Source organism: Onychostoma macrolepis, chromosome 05, assembly GCF_012432095.1.
Source record: "Onychostoma macrolepis isolate SWU-2019 chromosome 05, ASM1243209v1, whole genome shotgun sequence".
Taxonomy (NCBI): domain Eukaryota; kingdom Metazoa; phylum Chordata; class Actinopteri; order Cypriniformes; family Cyprinidae; genus Onychostoma; species Onychostoma macrolepis.
The window spans coordinates 27,350,052-27,375,938 of NC_081159.1; the positions used below are offsets into that span (position 1 = coordinate 27,350,052).

The window sequence follows — 25,887 nt, forward strand, 5'->3', positions numbered from 1 at the left end:
GTAAAATAATGTTATTCTGTAGATTCAGTATATGTATGCAGCTGCCTCTACATTTCCACCATTACATCCAATATATCTCAGTGCTCTTTGCCTCATTATGGGGAAAGTTATAAAACAAAATCTGTACAAAAAAAAGGAGCTGGCCATTTGGAGGTCTAAATACATAGCTTTTGCTTATGAATTATTCAGTTTAGAAGAACAGCTTATTTATAACATTTATTAAAATAAAATAAAAATGTATCCCAGCTTAATATACAAAGACAGCTAAATATGCAACCCAGGCTCATGAAAAATATGTGCCTATGGCGACCTTTTGGCAAAAAAAATATATTTAAGTTGCTTTTGTAATGCTGAGCAAGCTTACTATGTCGGAAAAGCCATAGAGTTGGTTATGTTTGGTTAGGTTTTGTTTTGAGGTGATTACATGGTATTGTGCAAGGAACCATCAGCAGTGAGTCTTTATTGATCATCTGCCCTGTAATCAAAATTAGCTTGAAAATGAAATAAAAGTTGTTGGTGTTATCTGCATCTAGTGTTTATTTCAGCTGGAAAATGTAGGGAATTATATGTATAGGTACATTTTTGGAGTTTTGCAAAAATGTCGGTAATTTTTCCACTGAGCCTGGGTTGTAAGCCAGCCACTTGATTTCCATGAAAAATTATGCCACTTTTATACATGGTATGTCAATGCAAAATACCTGTTATTCACTAACTATCCTGTTATTCCCTAACTATACCTAGTTATTCACTAACTAGCCACAGTGCATTTTTTAGTGCTAAAATTGCAAACACACCTATGTTTTATGTAAATTAGACTCATTATAGACTGCACTTCATTCACAAAAGTTGCACAATTTCCATTTGCTATTACTACTAAATGAAAACAGGTGTCTAATTAACATAGCCAGACTATATATAAAAATATATTTGAGTGCATTTCATATAGGTTGATTTTATTGCACTTATAAAATACATTAAATTGTTAACAGTATCACATTAACAAACCCATTTACCATTTTATAACAGTTTTTTAAACTCGATTATTAAAACCTGGAACCATTACTAATTTGCATGCATGTGTCTGTTCACACATGCATGCAAATTAGTGCATGAGTGAAACTCATTAATGTTACACACCATGATGTTGCACTTATTTCATACTTACTGAATAATTTCATGATAATGAAAATGATTTTACTTTCATTAGTCGTGTTTGTATTTAAAGCATTGAAATGCACTTTATTTCTCTGTCATTTACTCATAAATGAGAGTCTTAATTTGACATAACTAGATTTATAGTTCAGTTTCTGCTGATATTGTATATACTGTATAGAGCCCCTTAGGGGCCATGGTGATGGGAAAAATATGAGATGGAAGAAAAATTTGCTTAGAAGTTTTATTCGAGTGAACAGAGTTTCTCAGGGGAATGTAAAACTTTTTTGACTGAATGCAAAAGCATTAAAATGTCATTTTTTTCTCCCAACTCATTTTTTTTCCATCACCATGTTCCCTTAGAGACTCTGTACTAAAGTACAAAAATGTATGTGGACACTTTATGTTTGAATACTTATAAGAAAGATGACTCAGGGTGCATTTCCCAAAAGCAACTATGGTCACAAGTTCCGTCATTACCAATAGAGTTCAATGGGACTAACGACCATAGTCAGCTAACAATGGTTTTGAGAAACACACCCCGGTTGTGTAAAGCACATTATTATTAACCACTAGATACGTCCACTATTTGTGCCAATGAAAGGCTTTAAAATTGCAGTTAAAAAGAACATTCCTCATTACATTAGAAATGTAATGCTGAATGTAAAAAAAAAGAAAAAAAAAGAATAGTAGGAACATGAAGAAACAGTGTTTATAAAAAGATAACAATTGAGTCAAGGTAATATTTAAGTTAATGTGACTGATGTTTTCTTGTTCATTTATAATTTTATTAAATAGATTTTGCTTGTTCATTCTTTAATTGTAATGGTTAAAAAAGGTGAATAAATGTAAGTGAATAAATATAACAAAAAAGCTGTGGATTTTTCTCTTTCACAAACTGAATGTTTATTACAGTTTGGTTACTGTGAGTCATATATCACATCAAATGAATTATAGCTGGATTACTGTGAGTCATACATCCGTGCTGACAGCCTGCCTGTGTTAAACAAGCTTTGATTTAGCAACTACTTTAAATGTGAATAGTTAATGAGAGGCCATAAGTTCACCAATTAATGCTGTCAGGAACTGTCAGGTTAGTGCAAATAAGCTTAAATGCCCTTTTTATTTTCACATGTACCATCATTTTCAGTATTGATTTGTGTGTACTGTACTGTGTACTTTTTCCCCATGCTGGTCTACTAGTATTCTAGGCTATATCTAAAATTACAATTGAGTCTATTGAGGTGCCTCATGTGTCAACAACAAAATTCTTGGGAGTTTGTTGACAAATGTTTGAGTCGGAGAAAGCTATAGTGGATAGATTTATATAAATCTACTGGTATAATAAGAGGTTAGGCATCGTGTTACCATTTTTATTATACTTTAATTTATCTAAAGTATCTTTCATATTGCAATATAGTTTGGACAAGCATTTTTCCTACTATTCAAAAAATTGACCTACAGAAAAAAATTGTTAGGATTGCAACACGCTCAAATTATTTTTTTCCTTTATTTTAGAAACCGCAGATTGTTATATGTTATGACATCAATATCTTTAATATAAAAGATATATTCAAATAAAAAGCAAAAATTGAAAAGCAAAAATAGGTTCATTGTTATATAACTTGTCAATTCTCAGATTTTAGCCATTAATATTAGCTTTATACGTACTAATAAACAGTAATATGCTGTTTAATTTATAAGTACTAATAAACAATAATATGCATGCTAGTAAGCAACAATCTAATAGTGGTAATTGGTCCATAAACTAAAGTGTTACAATAAGTTCTTCTTTAATATGTTTTTGTTGTTGTTGTTTAAAGTATGCATTTCATGTATCTTATAGTGTTTGTTTCTGGTTTGTAGTATCTTTGCTTTTTGATGCTGTTATTCATTTGATACAGCAATATACATATATTTATGTTAATTTAGATATTTTTCCCCCCTTTAAATTCTTTGTTTAGGTAGAGGTTAATTGTACATGATTTTGATCATATATACATTACTTTTTCAACCATTTTGAAAAATCATGTTTTTTCATTGTGCATTCCAATTAATCTCAATCAAACTGCAGTTGGGTTATTTTGATTAGGTAAAAAAAAAACTAAAAAAAATACAGCTAACTAACACAATCAAACACAATAAGAACATGATAACATAATTTTAGATTTTTGACATGAAAACATGATTTTTGAAAATTAAAAGTCGCTGTTTTTGCAAATAAACTCTTCATACATACATGCACACATACATACATATATATATATATATATATACACACATACAGTCATGGCCAAAATATCGGCACCCTTACAATTCTGTCAGAAAATGCAACCCTTCTTTCAGAAAATTTCTGCAGTTGCAAATGTTTTGGTACTCACATATTTATTTATTTTTTTTGTTTGCAAAAAAACAGAGAAGAAATGTCCAATCAGATACAATTCCACACAGAACCCAAAAAATCCACTGGACAAAATTATTGGCACCCTTAACTTAATATTTGGTAGCACCCTCTTTGGAAAAAATAACTGAAATCAATCACTTCCTGTAACCATGAATGAGTTTCTTACACCTCTCTACTGGAATTTTGGACCATTCTTCTTTTGCAAACTGCTCCAGGTCATTTCAGATTTGAAGGATGCCTTCTCCCAACTGCTGTTTTGAGATCTCTCCACAGGTGTTCTATGGGATTCAGATCTGGACTCAATGCTGGCCATTTCAGAACTCTCCAGCGCTTTGTTTGTAACCATTTCTGAGTGCTTTTTGAAGTGTGTTTCGGGTCATTGTCCTGCTGGAAGACCCATGACCTCTGGTGGAGACGCAGCTTTCTGACACTGGCCACTACGTTGCGCCCCAACATTCTTTGGTAATCATCAGATTTCATGATACTGTTCACACAGTCAAGGCATCCAGTGCCAGAAGCAGCAACGCAACCCCAAAACATCTTTGAACCTCCACCATGTTTGACTGTAGGGACTGTGTTCTTTTCTTTGAAGGCCTCATTTCTTTTTCTGTAAACAGTGCCATGATGTCCTTTACCAAAAAGCTCTACTTGTCCACAGTACGTTCTCCCAGAAGGATTGTGTTTTTTTCACATACGTTTTGGCAAACTCCTGTCTTGCTTTTTTATGCCTTTGTGTCAGCAGTGGTGTCCTCCTGGGTCTCCTACCATAGCATCCCTTTTCATTCAGATGGCGATGGATAGTGCGAGCTGACACTGTTGTACCCTGTATCTGCAGATCAGCTTGAATTTGTTTGGAAGTTAATCGGGGTTCTTTATCCACCATTCGAACAATCCTTTGTTGTTATTTTTCATTAATTTTGCTCTTCCATCCATGTCCAGGGAGGTTAGCTACAGTGCCATGGGCTGTAAACCTCTTGATGATATTGTGCACATTGAACACAGGAACATTAAGATCTCTGAAGATGGACTTGTAGCCTTGAGATTGTCCATGTTTTTCCACAATTATTTCTCTCAAATCCACAGACAACTCTTTACACTTCTTTCTTTTCTCCATGCTCAGTGTGACACACAACACAAAGGTTGAGTCAAGTTTTCTCCATTTTAACTGGTTGCAAGTGTGATTACTATATTGCCCACACCTGTTACTTGCCACAGGTGTGTCTAAATACAAATTACAGGAGCATCACATGCTTGAAAAGTAATTATTTCCTACAATTTTGACAAGGTGCCAATAATTTTATCTAGTCCATTTTTGAGTTCTGTGTGAAATTTTATCAAGTTTGACTTTTCTTCTCTGTTTTTTGTGTTGTTGCAGTGCAAACAAAAACAATAAGCACGTGATTACCAAAACATTTGCAATTGGAACAATTTTCTGACAGAATTGCAAGGGTGCCAATATTTTTGGCCATGACTGTATATAAACTAAAACTAAACTAGTTCATGACATTCAAAGTGTCTTCATACAACTAATGATAAACATGTCTTCAACAGCAACTAATAAAGGAGGTCCTGCACCAGGGTGGTGATGTGGGGGTGGACATTGCGCCAGGCACCAGCCCTCCAGAGAAAAAGAAACTGGCATCCACTCTGGTCGTCGACCTGCTGGCCAAACCAAGCCCCATCCATGGCTCTCCCTCCCACGGTGAATGTCAGTCAAATGGAGATGAGAAAAATGGGCATGCCAAGGAGGTCCAGACCCCTAAAGAAGCCAAACCTGTTGAAACTCAGGCACTGCCCAATGGCAAAACCCGAACTACAGTGACCAAAACCATGAGCAAGAGAAAGATATCCCAGCATAAAGAAAAGAAGGCTACTCAGATGCTGGCTATTGTTCTAGGTGAGGTCACGATGCTGTAATTTTATAGAAGTATTCCTCAGTCGTATGCTGAGCACGAGTTACATAAAAATCCTAGATTGAGGTCTTGTCCTCAGAATACCTCAGCTTTATTTTCTCTGTTGCAGGTGTTTTCATTATTTGCTGGCTGCCCTTTTTTATTACTCACATTTTGAAAACTCACTGCACGAGCTGTGTGGTGCCCCTGGAAATGTACAATGCCTTCACTTGGCTGGGATATGTGAACAGCGCCGTCAACCCCATCATATATACCACGTTCAATGTGGAGTTCAGAAAGGCTTTCATAAAGATATTGCACTGCTGAGGACATTCACTGCACGCATAGAGGAGGGGAGATGGAGGATTTCACAAGAGGTTAGTGCCATCTTTCACCGCCATGTGAAATGAGGGATTTACAAAGCCATGCTTTTAGGGCAGAGCGGAAGAACTCATTACAGAAAGTGGAGGTTCAAATGAATGTAAAAGCAGAGTTTTATTTGTGTGCCTCCATTATTTCTGGCAGTGGAGTGCACGTGCAAATGTGTGTTTATTCTCTTTGGAACTGGAGTGTGAATGTGATTAATTGTAGAATTGAAGCAAATTTGAGATGATCGGTAATTGGATTTTGCCACAGAGACTTTTATGCAAGCAGAGACCTGAATGTTGTAATTACATCATTATATCAATTTAGTGGCGAGCAACTGGTTACAAAATGCTTACAGCTCTGTTTGTTCAAGTATTTATTTAATCACCAATCTATTTATTTGTTTGAGAACTTGTTAATAAAGAGATAGCTATTGTAAAGACAAATAAATGAGGTGAAAATGCCAATTATGGTTTTATAAAGCCAGAACATAAAGATACTAAAGGTGCACTCAGTAATGTTTTGTTTATGTTGCACTGGGGGCATAGAGTGCAGAATTATGCAATTTAAAGGAACAGTTCACACAAACAATGAACATTTCCCAAAAATGTACTCACCCTCAGTCCATCCAAGATGTATTTGAATTTGTTTCTTTCTTTGGAACATATTTGGAGAAATGTATTAGCATTACGACACTAGCTCATCAATGGATGCTCTGCAGTGGATAGGTGTAACTGTCACTTCTGGCCAAAATACCATAATCTATAATAATGCTTCGTTCCGTTAAAAAGCCTATCCCCTGTTGTCCTCTCACATCAAAATCCACTGCCTGTTTTTGCTTGATTTGTGAATATTTCTCTCCTGATTCAGATGAGCAACTTTTTCACTGGAGAAAACTATATTATGGATAGAGGACTCATATTTTAGCCGGAAGCAACTGTTTAAAGTTATAACATCTTAATTATTGATTTGTTTCTTAGAAGCACAGTTTTTCACCTCACAAGATATTAACTGACTGGAGTCGTATGGATTATTGTGATGTTTTTTTCAGCTGTTTGGTCTCTCATTCTGACGACACCCATTCACTGCAGAGGATCCACTGGTAAGCAAGTGATGTAGTACTAAACTGTCTTGATGAAGTAACAAACTCATACATTTTGGACCCCTTAGGCGTCCCACTCTACTCTGTAAAATAAAACAGGTTTTATCAGAGCATATAGTACATAATTTTTCAGTCTTTACGTTATGTGTAAAAAGTTTTTTTAAGAAATTAAAACATTTATTTTTAAAAACAACTGAGTGCACCTTTAAGCAAACAGAAATGAATGCCTTTGACTTACCGACTATGAAGGACAATGTAAATACGAATCAAATAGTTTTATTGCTATTGAAGCCCATGACAAAAATGATCATGCATGTTACATTGGTACTTCACATGACATTGCAGCCAATGTATGTCTATAGTATTTTTTGTGTACATCACCGGTACACAAACTTATCTGAGCTATATAAAGTTGTGTCTATGTTTTTCTGTCTAGTATGTTCACTGAGGTAGGTGTTTGATTTGACATGTGAGAGTTAATTTTTGTGGTTGGAAAAAAAATAAAGCACAGTTCTTGGAAAAAAAAGCTACAAATAAAAGCTGTGTTCCATTTCAAACATGGCCATAGATATTCACTGCTGGATCAACACATTATCTCTGAATAATCAAATTTAAAAAATAAATAAATAAATCGTGCTTTGCGGGAGAAAAATCTTTTTTTTTTTTTAGTTCACAAGTTTCGATACAGAGTGCTTTATTATGCAGCATGATAATGACCATTAACTACGTTACAGGTGAAGGTAATAATTGCACTATAATTGAGTTTCTATCATTACTGGTGTGATTTATAATATTTTATTCAGCTTAACAGCTTAACCCCATTCTCTTTCTCGGTGATCATTTGAGAAGCAGTCAGCAAAAAGAAAAGAATATGGTTAAAAAATAGCCATGGATGTAAATCATTTTAATGCTGAAGTGTGTCGTTTTTTTTCAGTGTCAGAATACTTTATCCTATCACAGCTTATGCAGACACAGCTTATGCAAACTACAAGTAAGCTATATTTATAAATGCCATGATGTTATAAAAACATCACTGACCAGCCAGACACTGCAACACTGGGTCAACAATTAGTGAGAGTTTGGGCCATAACTAGGGTATGTTTTTTTTTTTTTGGACCAATGAAAGACAAAGGGGAAGAACTGTTTGAAACAGTCCATTCAGTGACTAGTGGCACAGGATTACACACTTCAGTTACTCCCTTACTTGCTAATTATTGCAATTTGATCATCACTAAACATGCAGATCCTTTAGAACAGGGGTTTTCAAACTGTGGGTCACGATCCACTTGTGGGTCAAAGAGTGGGACAAGATGGGTCGCACAAAGTCAAATTTGGGTCGCTGCAGTTAAATTTGAGTTTCAATGACAGACAACACTCAAACAGTTCAGTCTAGGGCTGCACGATATAGCCTACCAACATTAATTATGAATTGCAATATTCTTAGTGCAATTTTTAATCGCAATTAAGTCCGCGATTTGAAACATGCATTGCGTGTTTTGAAGCGCAGACTCGCACAATTTGTAATAACAGCGGTCTCAGAGCGACGTCATTATTAAAAGGCTCGATCTGTCTGCATTATAAATGAGAGGAAACTCACTCACTTCACTCTGCTGTATTCTGCATGAGATTGCATACAACTGAAAATTCATATGTTAGGAAAACTGTTTCAGGTATCTTCATTCATTTCTATCGTATGTTTAAACTCGCCGCTGTTTTCGTTCCTTTATGCCAGGGGTCACCACACTCGGTCCTGGAGGGCCGGTGTCCTGCAGAGTTTAGCTCCAACTTGCCTCAACACACCTGCATGGAAGTTTCAAGTATACCAAGCAAGACCTTGATTAGCTGATTCATGTGTGTTTGATTGGAGTTGGAGCTAAACTCTGCAGGGACACCTGCCCTCCAGGAATAAGTTTGGTGACCCCTGCTTTATGCTTTTGGCTACTGTGGCGAGTGGGGCGGGGCCGAGAGCCGTTGGAACGGAGCGAGGCCGGTGGAGTTAATGATAATGAGCGACACCTGCGCCACTCGCCGGTCTCGAGTCCCACGGAAGAGCTCCGGAAGGATAAAAGGAGGAGTGACGACAGTGGAAGACAAGCCTGGTCCTCTCTCATCTTCCACTGTCGAGCTCCTCCGTGGGATTCGAGACCGGCGAGTGGCGCAGGTGTCGCTCATTATCATTAACTCCACCGGCCTCGCTCCGTTCCCACGGCTCTTGGCCCCGCCCCACTCGCCACAGCTACCAATGGAAACGGTCTGTAAAAAGCATCACATGTACGGGGTGAGCGGGGCACAAATGTGGCGTCAACTGTAACAATACAAGATTTAAACATTTCCATATAACAAACTTTTGTGTTATTTTGTGTTATCCCATATCATCTCTATAGTTCAAAAATCTTTTAAAGATATTGCTGAACATTTATTTAACCATTGCAAAAGTAAATTTCTGAGTAAATTTGTCATCATGGTTTTTAGTGTTTATTTAAAATAAGACACATCTGTTTATTATTTTTACCTATTTCACAATTATTTTAATCTCCAAACAGTTTTATGCTTTACTAAAAAAAACAAAAAAAAGTGTTGGGTTGTGTTCCGCTCTCCCCTACACACACGGAAGGATCATGAATGCATTTTCTGCGCTGAACCCCGCAATAAGTTTAACAACACTCGCAGCGGATTACAGTTCACTGGAGTGAGTGTGTTTCGAGTTTTTATGGACATTTTAACATCTGTAAACAAAGAAATTAAAACTTAATATTAGTAGTGAAATTTTACAATTGTACTATAAAATAAAATGGTTATTTTTCTTAAATACTTAATTTCTGCCATATTAAACTTTTAATTACGATTAAGCTTAAAGTAATGTCAGTTGTTTTTTATCTCAAATATTTTGGTGGGTCGTGAAATAGATTACACTTGCCTAGGTGGGTCGTGGAATGGAAAAGTTTGGGAACCCCTGCTTTAGAAGACATTTCAATGAGAATTAAAGTGTGCCTACAGTAACTAATGTCAGACTCTCAAACTGAAATACGTCCAATTTGCCGCTGTTTGTGCGAAACCTATTCAACTATTTATTTTAGGGGTCAGCAAACTTTTTTCATGAAGTGCTATTGTCATTACATTAATCATTGTGTCATACATTCAAAGTTATTCTAAATTTAATGTAAAACAAATTTCATAGTTAAAACCTGATGATCCGTGTTACCCTAACATAACATGATATGTGGGTTGAAAATCTCCAAAAGTGGTAGTGATAATGTATTTATTTATTTATTTTTTTCTAAAAATGACTGGTCTAAAATATATTTATTTAGCTAACAATTGGGAAATAAAAGCACTGAAGAAGTCTTTCAGCCATGAAAGAAGGCTTTTAGGCCTTGAAACTAAACATCTGTTACATTTTATTCCACCACTGAAAACTGAATATAGAACTTTAGAATGCAGACCGTTTTTATTTTTTGTTATACTTATCTTGGGCTTTACACAAAAAAGCAGGGAAGACATGGGGGAAAAAAGAAAAAAAAACTCTACTGCTTGTATGGGTGAAGCAGTTGGTAAGTAGTTTGTCAGAGCTGTGTGCTTTTTTTGACTAGCATGAGTTAAAAACTTAGACTTTAATAGTTCAGTATTTATAGCTCCATCTTGGTTGCTGACCCCTGATTTACTCGCTTAGTTTATATTTATTTTTATTTTAGTTAGTACTTTAATTGTGCTTTCATTTCTGGCATTTTCTGTTGATCTAGTGACTAACAATCCCCATTTCTTTCATGATGTGCATTTCCAACCCAAGAATCACAGTATATGAAGAGTTTATTTGCAAAAACAGATAACTCGTTTTTTTTTGTTTGTTTTGTTTTTTAAATCATGTTTTTTTTTTTTATTATTTTATAATGCTTTATTGTGTTTTATTGTATTTTTTAGTTATTTTTTAACCTAATCAAAATTACCCAACTACAGTTTGATTAAGATTAATTGGAACACACAATGAATGAGTTATCTGTTTTTCAAATGAACTCTTCATATTGTTTTACGGCTTTTTTTAAAGGAATGAACCCTGTTTCTGAGCAGGAATTAATCAATACTTTTATCTGTATGTGCAAATATAATGGAATGTAAATGCTGTACAGTTTTTAATCACACACAGCTGTATGTGTTTTTCAACATGGTCCTGTCCTTGTACATCAAGTCCTAGCAACTTGTTCAGCTTTGAAAAAAAGAAAAGAAAAACATGCAATGGACACGTTTTGCATAGTAAGTAAATGTAAGTTTATGGTATGTCAGATATTTTGTAATAGCAATGTAAATATTGAATGAATAAAAATATATGTCAGGCATTGTGAACAGTAATCTTTTTGTTCGAAAGAGCCTGCTAAACATCCGCTACACTGATATTTAAGTCAAAGGAAATAAGTGTTATTTGTAGAAGTGGGTATTAATAGGCTTCTAATAAAGTTTGAAGGGGCAATCTGTCATACATTGATCATATGCTGGCTCTTAAATGGTGTGACATTGCTTTAAAATAAGGCTAATGCAAGAAAAGGTCAATGTTTGACAGAGAGTGGGGATGAAAAGCAACTGGCATTCTGGGTAATCTGCAAACACAGTGGCAGAAAGCTTTTTATTAACCCAGCAAATTCAGGGCATCTTTGGAAAAGGCACACTGGATCATGTAGGATGCTTCAAGGTTGTTTTTTGTCAGTTTTTAATATTTTAAATCTCCATAATTACAATCAGAACCATACTGCCTGAAAAAAAGTTTTTAAAGATAAGGGGTTATAATTATAAATTAATGTGCAGTATGAATGTGAGTGTGGTCACAGAGTCTTGTATGGGGGCAGGTGGGGGTTTTGGAAGCTCAGCTATGCTTAGATCGTGAGACAAGTCACCGAGACAGCTCGTAATTACGGCCCACCATCTAAAAGTACACACTCGCTTCAGTGATGGATTGAAGCTAATTGCAGTGGAGGCCTTGAAACTAAAATTGCTTTCAGTCACTGATTATTCTCACTGATTATTGACAACTTTAGGACATTGGGATCAACAATGTATATTTGCAAATCTTTGATAAATTTAATCATTGAATCAAAAGAGTCAAAGCTAAGACAGAAGGGTTTAATTAGTACATGAAGTGTCAATTTTCTAATTAAGTATTTTTCAAAGTTCCTTTGAAGGAGGAGGAAGGCTCTCTTTTATTTGTTGCTTACTAGTGGTGTTTGCTAAGGCAAGTATCCAACCTGGTCTCATGGCATAAACGTACCTGGGGCACTTTTTTAGCGAGACCGTTTTTACGTACCTTACTGCACGTTTCGTCTGCAGTTTCAAAGAGAAATATGCACTGAGTGGCGCTAAAACACGGGTTCAATATGTAAACCCTGGCACGTTTTTATTACGTTGATATAGGTATGTATTGCTGTGTTTTTATTACATTGCTTCAGCCACGTATTGCGGTGGTTCAGAATTCAAATATTTGGGGGCCGTCGCTAAAAATTAATGCTCTATTGTGTTGGAAATATGCCCTACACCAAACCCAACCCTAAACCTACCCGATAGTGTTGACAAATGCAAAACTGATATAAAAACGCATTTGTTGATACAACCATGCTATTTGAACTTCCTTATATGCAGATTTGAACTGTTTTATTAATATTGTTTTGAAGTCATAACATGATATTCTTTATGTAATTGCGTAATTGTGCAAAAATTACGCTTTATTAGTCAAAACTCTGTAAATTTGTGTGAAAAGGAATAAAACGCGTCAGAGTTTTACTGCCTCTAGTGTTAATTTTTTTGGAAACTGCAGTGATATGTACTTATTGGTACATATTTCGCGTCTCGCTAAAAAGTGCCCAAGGTACGTTTATGCCATGAGACCAGGTAGCAAGTATCATATTGTTATTATTAGGAACAAAACCCCATAACCCTACATATTAAGAGAATAGTTTACTCAACCTCATGCCATCCAATTTTTTTTAATTATTTAATTAATAACTGAACCACTGATCCAGTACCCTCAAATAAACATTTTTGTACCTTTTTATTTTACCCCTAAGGGTTCATAATAGTACCATAAGAGTATCTTTACTACCCATATTACTATTCTAAGGTTGTAATTTGCACCTTATAAGGTCCAAGTTTCTTTGATGGTACTGCCCCAGTGACAAGCTGTAACACCATTAAAGGTAAACATTTTCCACATTTTCTCTGAGAGTGTGAAGTCATACAGTCACGTTTTATGACAAATAGACTGAGATTTACCCACATTGAAAAAAACAGTGATACCAGCATGTCATCATGGTTTCCAGTTTGAACATGTTATGTTAATTTTTGTTTAAAAGCAAATAATGTTGATGTGCAGAACACATCACTGTCACATAATTGTCTGCAGATTTGTTGATGTTGTTAATACATAACAGAATATATGATTTTGATTTTTTAATATGGTATAAAGGCATTACAATAAACATTAAGGTCTTTCAAAGTTGTCTTTATTTATTATAAATAAGCTCAACCTAACAAGATTTTAAGTTTTTAGTTTTATCAAAAGTGAAAATTCTACTTCCATATTATAGCTCTTGTTTATGGTTTAGCTTTTTTTTTTATGGTTAAATTAAGTTGTAAAAAGCATAAATAAATAACATTTTGGCATATGGTTAAAGAAAATATGCTGATTATGGCCTTTAAAATAAATATTGTTTTTAATTTGTATGAATGTTTTTTTGTTTGTTTTGTTTGTTTGTTTGTTTTGTTTTTAGGAAAAATCTAAATTTACAGTTTGAACAAAACCATAAGTATACTTTGAGAACAACTAATACATTTGTCTGTAACCAATTTAAAAGTATCAGTTTTTTAAGTGCAGTAAGTGGTTATTCAATCTCAAATCAAACCAAATCATTGATCAACTCGTGTATAGAGCCCATATCAAATATGGTTACTCATCAATTACATAAAAACTCATTGGTTCTTGAGTGTCATGTGACTTGATATCTTGGCACAAGCATCTATAGATCCAAGACATCTAGAGACCAGAATATCATTCACACTTTTTTTTTTAAATCTTGCATCCAGAAAGTAACCACTCAGAAACACTTTAGCAACTACATAAAAACATCCTGACAAACAATCACCCAGAATACCCTAACATAATGGTGGCAAATTTATTTTTCATGGAAAATGTAAAAATCTTGAATATCACAATGTCGAGTATGTCAAATAATATGCCAAAACCAGATTATCCACTTGAGCATCCAAACTGTAGTCTACCCTCACCGAAAATACTGCCAGAAATAAAAGTGAATATAGTGTACAGGTCCACATATCAAATTCACAGCCACAGAAGACAATTAAACCCCCACACACGTCTATGGCCACTTTACACATGATGGTCTGATGAAGGTCTGAGACATATGCTTCCTGCACTACCACTTGGATTGCCAAACTGTCCATCCCTGAACTTGTCATATCATCCAGATTAAAGCTCAGATGAATGCCTCAGAGATAGACAGATGGAGGTGGAGAATTGAGGCTTGACTGGAAGATGGTGCCAAGATGATGTCAAGTTCAACTAATTTTCCCCAGTCAATATTTCAGGGACTATACCTCGGAGGCCACATGGTCTGATCTAATCCTTTAGTAATTCAGCCAAACCTTCTCAAACAGCCCACAAGTCAATAATACACTGCCCCCAGATAAGTTTTTCAAATGACGTGTCAACAGCAGACCGTAATCTTTATAAGACTCATGGCAAAGAGAGACCTGAGATTCTCCAGCTCCAGGGAAAAAACTGCACAGAATAGTATATTTTTACACTTCTTTGTGAGATTAGTTCTGCTTTATCACTCACAGTGACTTCTCTTAAGGAAAAAAACAACAACAACAACTATGCAATATTTTTATTATCTCTATTGTGTCTCTAAGGGCACATCCACACGAAGCCAGAGCTTTTCCTATCCGATCTTTTTTTTTTATTATCTGCTTTTATTACTTTTATTATTGTTTACAGAAAAAAATATTTTAATAAAATTCACTGTAATGTGGTACAAACAATATTCTCAAACAAACAATAAATAAATAAATGAGTCTGTCAGGGTCAGTAAGTCTTTTAAGATATTGGATAAATTAGTTAAGGAGATAAACAGTGGTAAAATAAACAGTGGTGCTCCCCCAAAGCTTTATATTTATCGTCAGGCAAACTCTATTTTTAAGGCTTGATTTAACAAATGTAGAAAATGTTGACATTTCCATTACATTTTACATTACATCAGTCCTAAGGATTTAGCTGATCGGATTGAGTTGGGCGGGTCATTCCACCAGGAGTGAACATGTGAAAGTGATTTTGTGCCTTTTTGGGATGGCACAATAAAGTGACATTCACTTGCAGAACACAAGCTTCTAGAGGGCACATAAGTCTGAAGTAATGAATTTAGGTAAAGGGGTGCAAAGCCAGTGGTGGTTTTGTAGGCAAACATCAATGTCTTGAATTGTATGTGAGCAGATATTGGTAGCCAGTGCAAATTGATAAATAGAGGTGCATTCTTTTCGGCTCATTAAAAATAAAATCTTGCTACCGCGTTCTGGATTAATTGTAAAGGTTTGATAGAACTGGCTGGAAGACCTGCCAAGAGAGCACTGCAATAGTCCAGCCTGGACAGAACAAGAGCTTGAATGAGTTGTGAACCATGTTCCGAAACAAAGGGCCTGATCTTCTTGATGTTGAATAAAGCAAATCTGCAGGACCAGGCAGTTTTAGCAATGTGGTCTGAGAAAGTCAGCTGATCATCAATCACAATTCCAAAATTTCTGGCTGTTTTTGAAGGAGTTATGGTTGATGTGCCTAAGCGGATGGTGAAATTATGATGAAACGATGGGTTTGCTGGAACCACAAGCAGTTCTGTCTTGGCAAGGTTGAGTTGAAGGTGATGGTCCTTCATCCAGCAAGAAATGTCTGTTAGACAAGCTGAGATGCAAGCAGCTATCATCGGACCATCAGGATGGAATGAGAGGCAGAGTTGAGAGTCAGCATAGCAGTGATATGAAAAGCCATGTTTCTGAATGACAGAGCCTAGTGAAGCGATGTAGAAGTGGTCCAAGAACAGAGCACTGAGGCACCCCAGTAGTTAGATGTTGCGACTTGGACACCTCACCTCTCCAAGATACCTTGAAGGACCTATCTAAGAGGTAAGGCTCAAACCACTGGAGTACAGTTCCTGAGATGTCCTTTGCCAGTAGGGTTGACAGGAGGATCTGGTGGTTAACCATGTCAAAAGCAGCAAGATAAGTATTGAAGATTTGGAATCTGCTTTTGCCAGTCTTAGGGCGTCAAGTTGTCTCGGTTGAATGTCCACTTCTGAAACCAGACTGGTTGCTGTTGAGGAGGTTGTTCTGTGTGAGAAAGGCAGAGACTTGTTTGAACACAGCTCGTTCAAGTGTTTTTGCAATGAAAGGAAGAAGGGAAACTGGTCTAAAAGAGATGGGTTAAGGGTGAATTTCTTAAGTAGCGGGGTTATACGAGAAATAAAGATAAATTAAATGTCTTAAAGAAATTTTAATTTAGTATGAGCAAGTTAAAATAATGCAATTTCATTTTTGGTGGTGAGGCTGCTGATCATGCTCAGTTTGATCACTGATTATGCACTTAAATAATTGGAGTTTTGCATTTGGGACTTGTCATGACAAATATTTGTTATTCAGAATTAATAGATGTTTTACCATTATATAGTGTTTATAATTATATTTTGTGGGGTCATGTTTAGTCACCATTAGAGTGATTAGTGTTCTTTTTTGTGAAGTTTTTCCATTTCAGTGAGTTGTTTCATTGAACATAAGTTTACTGTTAAAATCCTTTTCTGTCTGTTTAATAAACTCATACACAAGTTAGACAAACTAAAAAAGTTCAACATTACTACTATGTAACATTAATTCTCAGAAAACATTGAATGCAAGCTTAGTGAACTTGGATCCATAGTTATTTTTAAGGTCATGTTGCAATGTGACAGTATACTCAGATTTGACAATTTAAGCCTACAGTCAAATGCCAGATATCTCAATATAAACTCAAACATTTCTCATTAAATACTTCTGAGACCAAACATGTACAACCGATGGAAAGAAAAAGAAAAAAAAAAGTGAAAAGAGATCACGTCACCTAAAAGTCATCATTATCAAAAACAAACAACAACAAAAAATTATGATTGTTTCTTCTCTTTTTTTTTTTTTTTTGTGAACCGCCCATCTCTTCTGTCCTAGTTTGGAGGTACACACTGTGATTCAGTTGAGCATCACAAATGTTATGATTTTGATCCTTGGGTAATTTTGTTTTGTTGATTAAATTTTACTTTTTAAAACACCATTTGTAGTTTTTTCTTTGCTTTAAAAAAAGACTATAAATTCAGCATTCAAAGAATGGAGTGAAACACAGTTTTTATGATATCAGTGCGTCCAACCAAAATGGGGGTCCATATATGTTATTCTCAGCAGTAGCACTGTTTAATATCCTGCCTGCTGCTGCTGCAAAAAAAGAGCAATTTATTAACCATTTAAGAAATATTTACTGTGGAAGCCAATGGAATGAGAGTGAGTGTGTTGGTCTCAATATGTGACAGAAGAGCAGAGAGATAAACAGAAAAATATGGGAAGGGAGTCAGAGTTGTGACAGAAATTCACTGGGCCTGGGGGGAAATATTTATGGATGGCCCCCTAGCATATGCCATAGCAGGCCCCCTCTCCTCATTGGGCCTGTGTGACAGCACCCTTGGTTTTCCCCCCAATGATGGCCCGGAGGAAAATACAAACATTTCTTTTTAAGTCTGCCCACTGAAATTTGTAATCGACTTAATTATATGATGTGCTAGTTAAATGATCTAATTTATCACATTTCAATATTGGTTTAGAAATTAAAAATAAAGATAATTTCAAAAGACAACTTTATAATAGCAGAAGAGTGAAGCATTAAATAAGCATCATAAACAGTGGCATACTATTATTAAGCTAATATTGTTTGTTGTATGTCCTGGCCTACAGTGCACAGCAATTAATTTTACAACTCAATTCACACACACATTATTGTAATCCAACTGTTCTAGAAAAATAAAAAAGTTAATTGTGAGTTGTAGTTTCTTGTGTTTGCAATATATTTACACTTGCGTTTGCATTTTACGGAAACTTCTCTCCAAAGTGTTTTACATTACATTCAAGGTATACATTTTATCGCTTAATGCATTCTCTGGGATTCTAAAGATGGCCAAGATGTTGCTAACGTTTAAGCTACCGGAAATACAAGTATACAACTACAAGTATACAAGTACTAGAAATAGCTGAATTGCAACTCTAATTTCTCATAGTTGTACATTCATATTGCGCAATTGTGACACACACACACATACTGTATGTATATATATATATATATATATATATATATATATATATATATATATATATATATATATATATATATACAGTTGTGCTCATAAGTTTATATACCCTTTGAAACAAAATAAGAGGGATCATGAAAATAACCGAACTTATAAAAATGATCCCATTCAAAGGTTTGCATACCCTTGAATCTTAATACTATGTGTCTTTTCCTGGATGATCCACAAGTGGTGTATATGTATATATATATATATATATATATATATATATATATGTTGTGATAGTTGTTCATGAGTCCCTTGTTTGTCCTGAGCAGATCAACTGGCTGCTGTTCTTCAGAAAAATCCTCCAGCTCCTGCACATACTTTGATTTTCCAGCATCTTCTGCATATTTGAACTCTTTCCAACACTGACTGTATGATTTTGAAATCCATCTTTTAACACTGTAGGCAATTGAGAACTCATGCATAACTATTACAAAAGTTGAAAACGTACTGATGCTCAAGAAGGCCACACAATGCATTAACAGACGGGGGTGTAAACCTTTTAAATTAGATGATCAGGATAAATTGTACTTATTTTGTCTTCTGGAAAAGCATGTAAGTATTTATGTAGCTTCTGAAGTCCAGTACTAAATGAAAAAATATGATCGTTAAACAAAATGAGAAGAATTTACACATCATCATCATCCTGTTAAAAAGTTTACATCCCCCGACTCTCAATGCATTGTGTGGCCATCTTGAGGATCAGTAAATGTTTTCACCTTTTGTAATAGTTGTGTATGAGTCCCTCAGTTGTCCTCAGTGTGACAATATGGATCTCAAAATCATAGTCACTTTTGGAAAGGGTTCAAATATGCAGAAGATGCTGGAAAACTAAATTAATGTTTGGAATTTTTCTGAAGAACATAAGGCAGTTGAACTGATCAGGACCAACAAGGGACAACTATCACAAAATATAAAAACAGATGTGGATCATCCAGGAAATGACACATAGTATTAACATTCAAGGGTATGTAAACTTTTGAATGGGGTCATTTTTATAAATTCAGTTATTATTTTGTCTTGTGGAGTATATGTAAACATCTGTTATGTGAAATAGCTTATTCAGGACAGTACTAAATTAAAAAATAGCATGCAATTTTCATGATACCTCTTATTTTGTTTCAATTTTTAACATTTTGCACATTCTGCAAGGGGTATGTAAACTTATGAGCACAATTCGATAGTCCACTTTAGACATTCTACTAACTATAAGTAACTTTGTAACTACTGACTGCTACTCAGTCAGTAGTTACTGACTCACAGCTGATCCAGGCACCGTCATTGAGCAGAGGCATGCGGGCGGATCGTTTCCTTTTATTCACTAGCTTTAAAACATGCATGTTTTCATTTTATTAACAAATGTATATGTGTATTAGCAGCGTTTGCTCAAGTTAAAGAAGTTGTTAATATGAACATCTGCTGTTTATTTCTCTCAATGTGTGCACACTTTTATAGCATTAAAATGTGTATTGTTTCATCTGGTTAACTAAATGTGCATTAATAGTGCTTGTTTAAAATCTCTTAACCTGTGCACAGCGCTCTTTGTTTACATTAGTTCAGAGTTACTGCTAGTTTTAATGTAAAAGAATACAATTAACTTCACAAACTGTACATCATTAAAAAGGTCTAAGACTCAAGCTTCATATCCATCTCGACTTCGTTTTTCATTTACATAACTCCTGGCATAAATTAAGAAATGACTGGCACTGGAAGTTTAAAAAAAAAAAATTAAGTTTGAGTCTTTTTGGTTCAAATTTCTCGTGGCCACGAGATATTAATGGGTAAACAAACCAGCGTGACCATAGCAACCTGGGATTATCAGAGATGTATTTATTAATATTTTATTTTTAAAAAATACATTATTAAATTATTATATTAACACCACCACGGGTTAATTTTACCCATGGCTGTTTTTCAAATAGGCTACATAATATATTTTCAATTAAAAATATCCAAGTCTTACAGTGATTGACTTTTACTAAAATTGTGTTATTTACAATCCCCTGTTTATTGTTAAAAAAATTGTTTAGATAAAACCAAAATGGGGCATTTATACCTATAAGCGCCATCAGGACAAATTTACGTATAATTCCTGTCATCACGTTCAAATGAAGATGTTTTAAATGTTTATTCCTCTACTCATAAATGTTCAAACTTTGGATTAAATATTAATTTGTGTTTGCAATTTTTTATCGTTTATGGTTCGCTACTGTGTTGCTTATTTATTCCTGAAAAAAAATCTGAATTATGATGTAATGAATAAAACAATTTTTATGATTACCCCAAGTTGATTGGTGTTGTTCTCTTATTCAAATGATAAATTATATAACTAAACAAATTAATTAATTAGGTGAAACTGTGCACTTGAATTTGTCATTTGACATCCTTTGCAATGTGGTGAATTAGTATTGCTTATAATAGTCTATTTAGGGTGTTTTAGTCATTTAAATAACATGGGTTATCTTGAAACATTTTATTAGCTATAATATTACAACACCCAAATATGTATTTATTTCCTCGTAATTCTCGTTGTCATTGCAGGCTGGTTTATATTCATCATTAAGAAAAGTGATTAGTGTAACCTGCTTAAAAATAGCTGTGAACTTAAAACAACAGGACAAAAACATAGCTGATGACTAAAAATAATAATTTTATGACTCTAGACATTGTGAAGACAGTGGCATAATACAGTGACATGTTTAGCCATATCAAAACAGTAGTCATGGCATGGGTAATTTGACCGCTGGCGCTTTTAGGTATACAGCGACCTCTGGTGGTTGAAGTGTTAACCATAGGCTACGTACTGGACTGTATCGGACTGTATTCATAAGTTTATTATGAATAAATTTTACATAAAGTATAATAAAATAGGCCGACAAGAAAACATTTTTATCCATCCCACAAGTCTTGTAAGTCCATGTATTTTATTAGTATTGGTAATATTTTTATATTCGTTGTTATGTATTTGATTTATTTTCCCTTCATTTCGATCTCTTAACATTCAGGGCTGTATAATAATAATAATAATAGCCTAATATACACATATATTACATAAAAAGACACAATCAACGGACTGTGGGATGGATAAATATATTTGATCAGTCTCTGATAATCCCAGGTTGCTATGGTCACGCGGGTTTGTTTATGCATGATTAAACTCATGGCCACGACATACAGTATTATCATGTTCCCACGACTTAATATCTCGTGGCCACGACAAAACTAAACCAAAAAGACTTTTTAATCTTTTTTTAAACTTCCAGTGCCAGTCATTTCTTAATTTATGCCAGGAGTTATGTAAATGAAAACGAAGTCGAGATGGATATGAAGCTTGAGTCTTAGACCTTTTAATGATGTACAGTTTGTGAAGTTAATTGCATTCTTATACATTAAAACTAGCAGTAACTCTGAACTAATGTAAACAAAGAGCGCTGTGCACAGGTTAAGAGATTTTAAACAAGCACTATTAATGCACATTTAGTTAACCAGATGAAACAATACACATTTTAATGCTATAAAAGTGTGCACACATTGAGAGAAATAAACAGCAGATGTTCATATTAACAACTTCTTTAACTTGAGCAAACGCTGCTAATACACATATACATTTGTTAATAAAATGAAAACATGCATGTTTTAAAGCTAGTGAATAAAAGGAAAGGATCCGCCCGCATGCCTCTGCTCAATGACGGTGCCTGGATCAGCTGTGATCTGCGTCTCGGGCCGATGACGTCACTTCCAGGGAGGCATGCCCAGGCCTGTTGGACACGTCCCCGTCCCCTGACTCCACCCCCATGTCAAAACAGCGCCACAAAGTGAGACGCGCAGAAACGTGAAGCGCAAAGGGAAAACAGTATCGCAAACTCAAACTTGACTGAAACGCAAAATAAAAGCTGCATTGCAAATAAATTAGTAGATATGGCCATGGAAAATATGTATTGCAAAATCATTGCTTTTGCTCTGTTTTATTTATCTATTTTGCAATTCTTTATTTTTATTTGCAAAACTTATTTTCTTTTTGCAATACTTTATTTTCTTTTGCATATATATGCGGCATTAAATTGACTCCATAGTAGGACATTCAACAGGAACAGCATTAACACAGATAACTGATGATTGTTTAGTACAGATTGATGATAATAATTTAGTAGGAACAGTATTGTTGGATTTTAGCTCCGCTTTTGATGTACTGGATCATCAATTATTGCTTGAAAAATTGAAATGTTATAAATTTACTTCTCAAACTGTGCATTGGTTTAAAAGTTATCTGACTAATAGGAGGCAATGTATATTTTATAATGGAAGTTATTTGGAAGTGAAAGAGTTGCAATGTGGTGTGCCTCAAGGAAGTTGTCTAGGACCATTGTTATTTTCTATTTTTACCAATGATCTTCCTTTGGTTTTAAAGCGTGCAAGGGCAGTTATGTATGCAGATGATACAACATTATATCTACCAGCAACATCAATTGAACAATTATCTGCTTATTTAGATGAGGAGTTACAATTAGTGGTAAATTGGGTACAGAATAATAAGATGGTTAAAAACCAAAAGTATTGTGTTTGGATCAAATTATAAACTTAAACTTAAACCACAATTAAATTTGTCTGTAAAGAGTGTGCCTATTGAACAGGTAGAGGAAATTAGACTTCTTGGAGTTATTCTTGATAGTAGGCTGAAGTAGTCAAAACAGATAGAAAATATGGTAATAGTTATGTGAAGAGGTCTATCAGTTATTAAGAGATGTGCAAAAATTTTACCACAGGATTGCATCTCTCAAATTGTGCAAGCAATGGTTCTTTCTTATTTAGACTACTGTCCAGTGGTATGGTCGAGTGCATCAAGTAAAGACTTAAAAAAATTACAGTTAGTCCAGAATAGAGCTGCACGAACTGTAATAGAAGGATTAATCTTATGAAAATGCACAAAATTCTAGGTTGGCTCCTGGTGAAGGATAGGGTAATTGTTTTTCTGCTTTGTTTTATAAGAAACATTTCAGTATTGAGAGTTCCAAGTGTATTGTACTGTCAACTTTTGTAAAGTAGTGCTAGTCATAATTTTAACACCAGGCATGCATCAAAAGGATATGTTTTGCTTCCTGTTTCAAAAACTAATGCAAAGCAACGGACTGTAATGTATGGAGGAATGAAAATATGGAATGAATTGCCATCAGACATTACATGTTTTTTAATAAGTAAAATAAGGTTTAAAAAATCGTTAAATAAATATTTAATGGTACAGTACTAAGTAAATTGTTGATTTTGATGTTATGAGTGAATTTTGGGTTTGTATGTTTTATTGTATTGGTTTATATTGTTATGGATTAATGTAATTTAGTTTTTTACTTGTTGGACCCCGGGAAGAATAGCCATGATAGTGGCTAATGGGAATCCAAATAAACAAATAAATAAATAAATAAATAAAAACTTAAACAAATACAGGTGTAACGGAGTGAACAGACGTGAGGCGTGCGGATCCATGTGCAAGCTTTTATTGGCAGACGTGGTCACAATCAGGCATGGGTCAGACAATGGCAAACAGGTATGTAGAAGACAAGACAAGAGCAGTCCGGTAAACAAGTGAGGGTCAATTGACGGTGAACGTAATCCAACAGGGCAAGACTATAATCCAGGCAAGGTACAAACAGAATCCAAAAACAGCAAGGCAAAGGGTTAATCCAAGATACAAAGGCGAAAATCAGGAAACAGGAAATCAGGCACAAAACTAAACGTGACTAAACTAGAACTAAACAAAACTCAGAGATGGCGCTATATATGGAGAATAATGCACGACAATCAGCTCTTCTTTTTTTTTTATGTGGCACTTATGTTTTTGCAAATTAACTCTTCATATATATACATTTGTGCTCTTAAGTTTACATACCCCTGCTATCCCTGCTACCTCTCTGATGGATTTGTTTTGTTTTTGAACCCTAACAATTGTCTGTTTTACTTGTATGGAGAGATCCTTTGACTGCATGATGTGGGTTCACAGCAACAGCTTCCAAATGCAAATGGCACAGTTAGAAACAACTCCGGACTTTTTACCTGCTTAATTGATGTAGAAATAATGAAAAATAGCCCACGCCTGTCCATGAAACAGCTTTTGAGTCAATTTTCCAAAGACTTATGGTCCCTTGATAAAGAGGTGAGGTACATATTAAAGAGCTGTAATTCCTTAACCTTTATTGCTACTTCATTTCTTTCGGTTGTGACTTAGTTGACATGACACAGCGTTCAAAAAACTAAACACTTTTTATGCGGTTGGCATTTTGGGGGCCTGAAAATGTTTTTGAAAATAATACTGTTATGGTCTCCATGTAAACTCTGAAAACACAAATTTGTGAAAATGGTGACATTGCCAACTATTTGTCTGGCTTGCATAATGCAAATGCATTTTTAGTTTTCGTGGATCCGTATGAACAGGGATTGTTTTAATAACACTGTCGTCTATATGTGAATATTTAAAAAACAATGCAAAGGAAAAACTTTTCCATTTTTAGTACATTGTTTTTGTGTAAACATACCCTAAATCTCACAACTGCGACTTTATTTCTGATAACTACAATATTACATTTCACAATTTTAACTTTCATAACCACAGTTTTAACTTTAAATCTCACCATGTGATTTTATTTCTTATTTTATTTGATTTCACGATTATGTTTTTTATTTTTTTTCTCAGAAACGGCAGATACAGGAATGGGACTTCGGAGGCGGAAATGGGACTTCCATACAAAAACATGCTAAATTAACTGACAGCCTTAGTCTTTTTCCTGCTGTCTTCATGGGGCATGGCATTTTGTAGAAGGCACCAGTGCCTCTCTCAGCATGCGTTCATACATCAGCAGGATCTCATTTGTTCCCTATATGCTTCATTGTGGGGATGCCAAGACACTCAGTAAAACAAAGCATCCTTACAGCACTTTCTTCAGAAATAATTAAACACTGCTCTCCTGGCTAAAAATACCAGTGTGCATTCTCCTGCTTGGCTGAGAAGCCATTCTTTCAGTCCTGTTATAATTATCAGCCTTCAAGTAATGTGGAGCATACTGTGCTTGTTATAGAGAGACTAGCAAGACATGCCATGCACTGTTTTATGAGGAACATTAATCATTTATTACTCGTTCTTAATTACAGATCACTGTAAACTATTATTTGAATTCTCCTCTGTTTTCGGTCTTTTATTATTAAGTATTTATTGGCTATGACATAAAAGGGTTTCACTGTGGATACACTGTAATCCCACTGGAGCTTATTAACATCAACATCATGTTAAAAGGGAAATGTTACTTGCTGAAACATATGTATATTATTTTTAATCCTTTAGAAGGATTTCCCTGTTCCCAATTTAAGAAAAAAAAAAAAAAGATTTACACTTTAGCACACTTAATATATATATATATATACACTTAAGTGCGAACTGAGTGTAATGTTTACATTTATATCAAATGGTAATGTAATGTTTATGTTTATGTACATGTCATGTTTAATGTCATTACCACTAAAATTTGTATCAAAAATATTTCTAAGAACACATTTGTAATGCCGAAGCTACAATTTAGT

General features: G+C 34.8%; 1 protein-coding gene across 2 annotated transcripts in view; it reads left to right on the forward strand.

The window, feature by feature from the left end:
- Positions 1-25,223, forward strand: part of drd2b (dopamine receptor D2b) — a 96,057-nt gene extending 70,834 nt beyond the window's left edge. Inside the window, exons 7-9 of one of the 2 annotated variants that reach the window (XR_009271564.1) lie at positions 5,108-5,453; positions 5,579-5,825; positions 25,007-25,223. Coding sequence is in view for 1 of the 2 variants with exons in the window: in XM_058777658.1 (XP_058633641.1) it covers positions 5,108-5,453; positions 5,579-5,775 (543 nt within the window). In the remaining variant the exon portion in view is untranslated. Of the gene's footprint in view, positions 1-5,107; positions 5,454-5,578; positions 6,898-25,006 lie in introns of those variants that run through there. The other variant, XM_058777658.1, reaches the window with a different exon arrangement.
- The last annotated feature ends 664 nt before the right edge of the window (positions 25,224-25,887 follow it).